At 42.2% G+C, this 8126-nt stretch overlaps 1 protein-coding gene across 2 annotated transcripts in view; it reads left to right on the top strand.

Moving 5' to 3' along the window:
• The first annotated feature begins 254 nt into the window (after positions 1-254).
• Positions 255-8126, top strand: part of nos1 (nitric oxide synthase 1 (neuronal)) — a 33261-nt gene continuing 25389 nt past the window's right edge. For both annotated transcript variants that reach the window (XM_087790307.1, XM_087790308.1), the window contains exons 1-2: positions 255-472; positions 5577-6366. In XM_087790307.1, the coding sequence (XP_087646433.1) occupies positions 5666-6366 (701 nt within the window). In that variant the 5' untranslated portion in view covers positions 255-472; positions 5577-5665. The remainder of the gene's footprint in view (positions 473-5576; positions 6367-8126) is intronic.

Here is an 8126-nt window from a genome sequence, read left to right as displayed (position 1 = left end):
TGATTCTCTTTTAAAAAGTCCTGATCCTGCAGGAGGCAGAAATCCCCACAGAACCAGACTCATGACTCACTAAAAGTAAACTAATCATTCACTATAGCGGAGATTAAAAAAGAGGAGACGTGCACGGAGTAGATAATCCCGACCTCTTCCCCCCCCTTCGGTGATGGAGGGCTCCAGGAGGAGGGTCTGCGGCGCCGGGTGACGAGCGAGCGAATCCTCCTCCAGACCATCGAGTGCCCGCGCACGGTCGTCCCCGGCGCTCGTCACACACTTGCTGCGTATTTAACGGACGCCCCGGTGCGCAGCGAGCCACAAGCATGCCTCGTCTCCAGAGAGGCTCCCGCACCTGTGGACCCCGTCTGACTCCCAGAGACTCGTGCTGAGGAGACAAACACTGCCGGAGTTTGTTATCGACAAGTTTTTTTTTTTTCTTTCTTTTTATCTCGGAGGGTGAGCGACAGAGACGAAAAGGGTGAGTGTTCGATTCCCGGTGCCGTGGTCGCGCATTCCTCTGGTGTGGATGGAGGATGTCGAGCAGCTCCGTTTTTATTCTCACTTTATTCCCACATTCAACTTGTTGATTCCATTTTTTTTTTATTTTTAAGAAATTGACTTTTCAAACATTTTCGACACGTTTCTGCGGCGCGTGAAGTTGAGGCATCGTGGAGGAATGCGAGAGTTTGGTTGCCTTGGTGATGATGGACGGATGACACCTGGAAGATTCCAGTTTGTTTACGGGAATTTAAAAACAATATATTCGAAGTTAATCGAAGCGACCATTCGGTGACCTCCACGTTATTGTTTTGGGGGTTTTTTTAGTTCTAAAATTAGACTCCGATGATCTGGATGTGATTCATAGATGAAGAATAACACTTTTAATAAACGTTTTTATTTTATTACGCGACTTTTAACACAAATCTGTAGTTTTTATAGTAATAATAATCTTAAAAATATATATTTTTGGGTGAAATCAGAAGGTTAAAATCGTCCGGATGAAAGACTATAGACGAAAAGATAAACCCGATTTAGACTTTAGTGATTTTTCCAAGACATTACGGAACATTGACTAGTGTGTGGTGTCATTTCAAATATTCTACGAAACTCATCCACCTAAAGTTTCTTTTTAGGCTTGAATTGATTATCCAAGAAGAGCAGAAGGTTTATTCATATTTCATGTGGAAAACATTTTTTTGAATGTTTTTTTTTACTCAAATTATGTTGTATTTTCTACAATATTCAAAAGGCTTTCTTAAGCATAACTGTCACGTTTAATATGTTAATATTTAATTGTGAAATACAAAACACATTTTGATTTACTTTCATCTTTATCGAATATTTGTTAATATTTGTTTCATCGTGTGAAACAACCGTTTTGAAGTCATAATAATGAAAATATTTTTTCTCCACTATTGTTCACTTTTTCGCCCTCTATTATTTATTTTTTTTACCGTTGAATTATATGTATTTTTATAAACATCAACGTCCGGGAGCTTCTTAAGAAACGTTCAAAATAATTGACAAGTAGAACAATAGAGGAAAGATAGGGGGCGCACTTTAGAGAAGCAAACACCCATGAAAGTATGTATTTAGAGACGTAAACATACGAAACAACAGCATTGTAAAGTCATATTTACACGAGCAAAGCTGCGTCATGATCTGTAATGACATTATCAGCAATAACCGACTTATATTATCTTGTTATTCCCTCAGTTTTATTGTTTTTATTAATAATATAAATAAATTAAAAATGAGTGATACATGTGCTTTATCTGCTTCACCTGTCATCATCGTCTTTTGGAGGACAAACCAGTAAAATGTTTTTATAAATCTTCTTTAATTTCTTAAAATTTATGTTTCTGAATTCTGGTTATTTTTGATGGAACCGTGACCTTTGTCTGATTGAGCATGAGTGTCCTGGAGTGACCTTCTCGTGGTCAAGGCATTGAGGTCCTGCTGACCCGACGACGGTTTCATAAGGGGGTGTTGAACTCTCCATAATGGTTTACTCTGTACGACAGTTTGAAAGAAGCAAACCTGTGTAAAGTCGCGCCGTCCGTCATTTTCACATCCTCGCGTTAACTAGAAAATGTAAATTGGGAACTTGGGGGGGAGTCGAGATTAAAGAGCCGGTGTCGGAGTTATTCCTGTTTCCATGGAGAGCCTGCGACTCTCCTCCGGCTCGACCAGAGTCTCCCGAGTATATCGTTGAAAACACAAGATGCTTTGGATTTATCACATTCTATAGAAGAGCCTAAACCGGTTAAACCCGAATATAGAACCGCAAAATAAAATGCTTTGAGTATCTAGATGTTGTTGTAGGATGCCATTAGAGGGGGGGGGGAATTGATTGTTTATTTTTGTGTTTGATGTGTATGTTTTTATTTTATGTTGTGGATTTGCAACATCAGACTTGATGAGGAGAAGAATTTCCTGTATTTGCACAACAACAGTAGAGAATTAAGAATTCATTTGCAGAGTTTTGCATTTCAAACCAGTATTTATCACAAATTATACAACACACCTTACAGTCATGAGCATAAACACCTGTTCCAGAACAATGAAACACCAAGAGCCCCCCACCCCTCACCCCCTGCACTGCTTTGACTATGAATCGATTGAACTGTATCAATAGATACTGAGACAGAAATGAAGAGAATTTCTTTGTTTTTGGATTCCGTGATAAGGAGGAACTACTGAGAGTTTTGAAGGGGGTTAGAAAATTAATTATAGGTACATTAAAATGTTTTGGCAATATATGATTTTAGTTTGGTTTCCAATTGTGTAAATCATGGGTAGTTTTAATTTATACTGTGAATATTTTAATTCAACGTTTTAATGTTGCAACAATTAAAAAAATAATAATAATCAAGCTCTAAAGAGAATGTACGCCATATTTTCCACAATAACTACATGTGCTCATGTTCTGTAACACACACAATCATTGTCAAAGGCTTTTACTTACTGCACTCAATGAACCCAGACCAGTTCATCGAAGGGATGTCGCTCCATCAAAACAATTGGAGGTCGCGCGACTTCTTGACCTGAGAAAGATAGGACCCGACGAACATGTTAATGTGGTTGAACAAAGAATTGTTGTAATTCCGCAACACCTCGTCCTCTTTAATCTACTAAATAGGTCGAAACTCATAAAACTCAACAACTCCTCCTGACCTGCTGGGTCGGACAAACCTTTGGCTTCGGGGGCCACTTGAGAGTCCAGTTCTTTTTGAGCTGGTTAAAATGATGTTGCCAAGTACAAACATGTGTGTAGAAACACAATCATTGCAAGAAGAGTCTTAGTCAATGAAGCTAATGTGTTGAGTGGGATGGTGAGTTTTTCGGAAAGAAATGTGCTCTAGCTCACAGCAAGTAAAATTTAAGACTGAAAATATGCGGAAATGCAAAGGATGCCCTACAACGTAAGTAGGTTCAATTTATTTGGCTTGATGGGTCAGAGTTTCCCCGAAACTTCCTTAACCTGCTGCGTCACCAGTACCTTATCACATGCTCTTTGTGGCGGTAGTGTCGATTAGACCAGGTTGATAAAGGACAAGTGTTGACCCAGCAGATATTCTCACTTCTAAAACAAAAAATATACAATTATGTACATCCCGTTTGTGGCTCCTCCCGCTGAAAAACACCGGATTGACGTTTGAGAAAAACATTTGTCTAATCTAGAAAAATACAAATACATTTTGAGACCCTGGTTCTCCGTGGAATTCCGGGTGTTGTTTAGAAGTGAGGTAGGCTGTAAGATTCGCCTTCAGTCATGAGGGTTAACAAAAGTTTGGGGAGGTTTCTGGCTGTTTTCTTTCACCGCTGCCCTCGACAGCTGACACTGTCAAGTCTCTACTGAGATTTGGTGCATAACTTAGGTTTGTTTATGTCATAACTTCATGAAACAGATTCCTCTTCTTCTTGTTATTATCTTCTTCGTCTGGTTCTGGAGTTGTTTTTTGTTTTTTTTAAATTCCGAGGCAGGGGACAGCCCACGCACCCGGAGCGCTCGCGGCAACAGCCCCGGCGGAGTGATTGAGTGACTGCAAATTCGACCCGAGCGCTGCTTTTTGTTCCCAAAGTTCGCGTCAAGTGCAGTGAGAGAAGCGACACTGATGAGATACAAAGCTGGATGTGGGAGATCGTTCTTGTGTTGGAAACAATGCGAGTGAATATGTTTCGCCACTTGGTGAACTTTCTAACGGGAGCGACCGCTGTCCGTCCACAGAGGGCTGTTGAAAATAAATGGTTTCGCCCACCATCAAAAGATCAGTCCGGTACTCCTGTGGTTATTTTGCGGGACACACTCCGCTGTCTGCAAGACATCCTTAAACACAACGAGTAAAGACGAGCTGAGTGACGGCTGGAGAGCGCAGGGTTACATCGACAAACATTAGGCTTCATCCCGATATTACATCTTAAAACTCCCACACAAGGTCCCAGAGAGGTCGAACACTTTTCTCTCAGCTGTTTTCCTATGATACCCTCAGTAAATTCCTGCTATCTTTCTGTCGGGAGACGCTCGTTGATGGCTTCTGACATGAAGCAGAAGTTCGAATCCTGTGGAGTTAACATTCCTTATAGCGTGGGACCACATGGCTCCATCTATTCCAGTGAAAACCAGTGCTACCCGTCCCAAATATCTACCAGCCATTGATAGGACGTGACGTCTAGCAACAAGGAGTATTGCCATCGTTCCGAACCGAATATATTTCTTGACTCTCCCTTATGGTTGGATTTGCCATGATGTGATGTCCCTGCACTGAATTTTCTAACTATTGCGATGCTCCTTTTTTTAATGGCAAAATACAGTTAGGAATGTACGACCAGTTTTTCTAGCTCTCCTAGCTGGTTTTCGACTTTCAATTCAATGATTCAATGAAAGTCAATCAAAAAAATCTTTCAAGGGTTTCCGTCGCCAAACAGAATGCATACTTGCCTATCAAGAAGCGGTCGGATTACTTAGCTCTGTGTTTGTTCTTCGTCACCAAACAAATTCCTTTTCTTTTAAGATCAGTTAACACTTATCTTTGACATCCATCATCTCTGGTCCTTATCCTTAACTGGCCACATAACATGACTTGGCGACCCAGATTTGCTCCCCGGGGGCCATGAGTTTAAGACATGTGCTCTAAAACTTTGTAAACATCGTCAAATCTTGGTTTTAAAAAAAAAGAAGTAGGTTTACTTCTTTTCCGTTGTAAAACGTTTCTATTTGTTAATTTACTGAAGAGGAGAAGTTAATTTGGAATTCAATGTAAAAAAGAGGCATGGTTGTTGGTGATGAACAGTCAATACCTTGTGGTCAGTCTGGGAAAAGGCAGGCAGAAACAAAACTTCTACTGTTTGATTTTCATTTCTATTCCATCTTATGTGAATCCGTAGAAAATCGTAGAGACTCCATAACTGTAATTAGTAAATCTCTTCTGGGAGTCACCGCTGGTCAATTCTTTACTGGTTCCATTTCACGTCTATGTCTTTAGTCTCAAAGATTAAATTCTCGCTGTTGTTCATACAGATTTTCTTCTTCCAGGTCTGCAGAACATACTCTTGATTTCTCTCTTTTGTTCCTTTCGCAGAAGCATTCCCGAAGACACACAACTCCACCCTCACGTACCTCCATATAAACACACCTACACACCCCTACGCACACTCGCACGGCGTCACCATGCAGGAGTCGGAGCCAACCGTTTGCCAGCTGCAACCCAACATCATCTCCGTGCGTCTGTTCAAGAGGAAGGTCGGGGGACTGGGTTTCCTGGTGAAGCAGAGGGTCTCCAAACCTCCCGTCATAGTTTCAGACTTGATCCGGGGCGGCGCGGCCGAGGAATGCGGTCTTGTCCAGGTCGGCGACATCGTGCTGGCGGTCAACAATAAGCCGCTGGTGGACCTTTCCTACGAGCGGGCGCTCGAGACCCTCAAGAACGTGTCGCCCGAGAGCCACGCCGTTCTGATTCTCCGCGGGCCGGAGGGGTTCAGCACCCACCTGGAGACCACGCTGTCAGGGGACGGGCGCCAGCGAACTGTCCGGGTCACGCGGCCCACATATCCCGCCTCCAAGTCCTTCGAGCACTCGTCCCCGGTCAGCCCGTTTGGCCCCGGGCAGCAGATCCACAAGGAGCCCCAGCTGAGGGCCATCGAGAACCTTTCCCCGTCGTCCATCACTCACACCATCCTGCAGAGAGGCAACGGGGACCCCCTGCTGATGAGGGACGAGGGCTCTCGCTTGTACAACGGGCTGGAGGAGAACAACGAGCTGCTGAAGGAGATCGAGCCGGTGCTGCGACTCATCAAGAACAGCAAGCGGGAGATCAACGGCGAGGGCCAGCGGAACGGCGGGCGGAGGGACGCCGAGATCCAAGTGGCCTGGTAACTACCGACCTCATTCCGGTTTATTGATGACCTGCTACGTTCTGCGGTGCCGGCGGGAGCTGACGTAGTGTCGGAGGGGTCAGCGACCCACTTCCCCATGTATCGCAGCTGTTGCCGCAGAGATTGTCTGATGAAGTCGTTTTTCCTTGTGAAGGCGCTGGTTTTTTTTGTTGGTAAACACAAGTAGGTGGTTTGAACGTGTGATCACAAATTATCGAGCTCTCAGAGTTGTTGTTTTTTGTGCATTTACATCGAGAGTACAGATCGCTGTTGCCATGGAGCCTCAGCCATTCTCATTAGAACATTGTGAACAGTTTTCATCTTCATTCCGTCTTGGTCACATGATCAATAGTCTGAAGAGGAAGATATTACGAAACCTCACCTTCTATACATGTGTTGTCATTACGTCTCCCATGGTCTTCGCTGAAACTTGACCCTGACCTCACCGTGACCCCTTTGCACTTCTGCTCTATAAGGGCCCAATATTCTGAAATCCGGCACGATTCCAAGTCATTTTATGGGGCCCCCGTCGGATGTTTTTTCAAAATAGAGGGAGATGTTCATGATGATATGTTGATCTATTAAGATGCCAGTGTTTGAGATAGGATAAGGAGCCGTAATGATGGATGACAACAAATAAACAGAGACTTCCAATAAGAGTAAAACGGAGGTTTGAAAAAAAGGAATTTGATGATCCCAGTTTAGTAAACTACCAAGCTTGTTAAACGTGTTGATCGCTTGTGTCATTGTGTTTGACACTCCAGGGCTTCAAGGCTTCAATGAAGTCCAGAGTCCTTTCTCTCAAAAAAAACGTCCAAGGTAAACAAGGGGATAAATTCCGACGGGGCAGCAAGACGCACAATAAAGAAAGAATAAAAGTTACAATTAAAACAATCACCAAAAACGGAGGACCAAAAACGCTGACTAGGAAACTCAGGAACAAAGTTGGAACAGCGAGCACAAGTACGTAGCAGAGTCAAAGGTTTATCAGGTTGGACTGGAAACGAGCCGACAAGGGGCTCATTCATTGATCACCAGCAGCTGTGTAACACTGCCAACCACTGCCACACCAACCGAGCCCGTCAACTGTCAAAAATGTCTTTACAATGCATCAATTAAATCTTGGTAAAAATGCATTTTAAACATGGAAGTTTAAACGCTGATCTGCTTGGATGTAGACGCACTATGGGATCGCTCTCCACGAATATAACTTTAACAATACTTTCCACTGTTAGCTATTTGCTAGGCTAGCAACTATTTATTTTAAATTATTTTGATTTTAACGTACAGTTTCTATATGTATAATTATATATGTGGTGGTAGTTAAAGTTGACGAGTCTATCTCAGAACTAAAAAGGAAAAAAAAATGATCTGATAAAATGATGTGGGATTCTGCTTGCTGGAGATCTTGGCTCCTAGAAAGGTTTGAGTGGTCCCATCTACTGTCTTTTGAGTCACCGAAAAAATAAAACGTCTTTGCAATAATATGATGTAACAGATTGATTTATAAAGTGTCGGACAAACATGAATGATCATTTTTAGGTAAAATAAACTTAAATAAGTGATATGTAAAGCATAATTTTAATTTTAATCGACAAAAATCTCTAAGGAAGAAACAAAAAAAACCCATTTAGAACATTATTTTTCCTACAATTAAATGGAAACCATTAAAATACATTTTTATATTTTGTAGGATATTTACGATAACTAGAAAACACATTTTCTGTCTTAATCAAACTCACAATCTAGAAGAGACG

This window comes from Callionymus lyra, chromosome 1, assembly GCF_982586985.1.
Source record: "Callionymus lyra chromosome 1, fCalLyr1.hap1.1, whole genome shotgun sequence".
NCBI lineage: Eukaryota > Metazoa > Chordata > Actinopteri > Syngnathiformes > Callionymidae > Callionymus > Callionymus lyra.
Note: the sequence above shows the minus strand (reverse complement) of the source record. Positions and strands in the feature narration are given on the sequence as shown.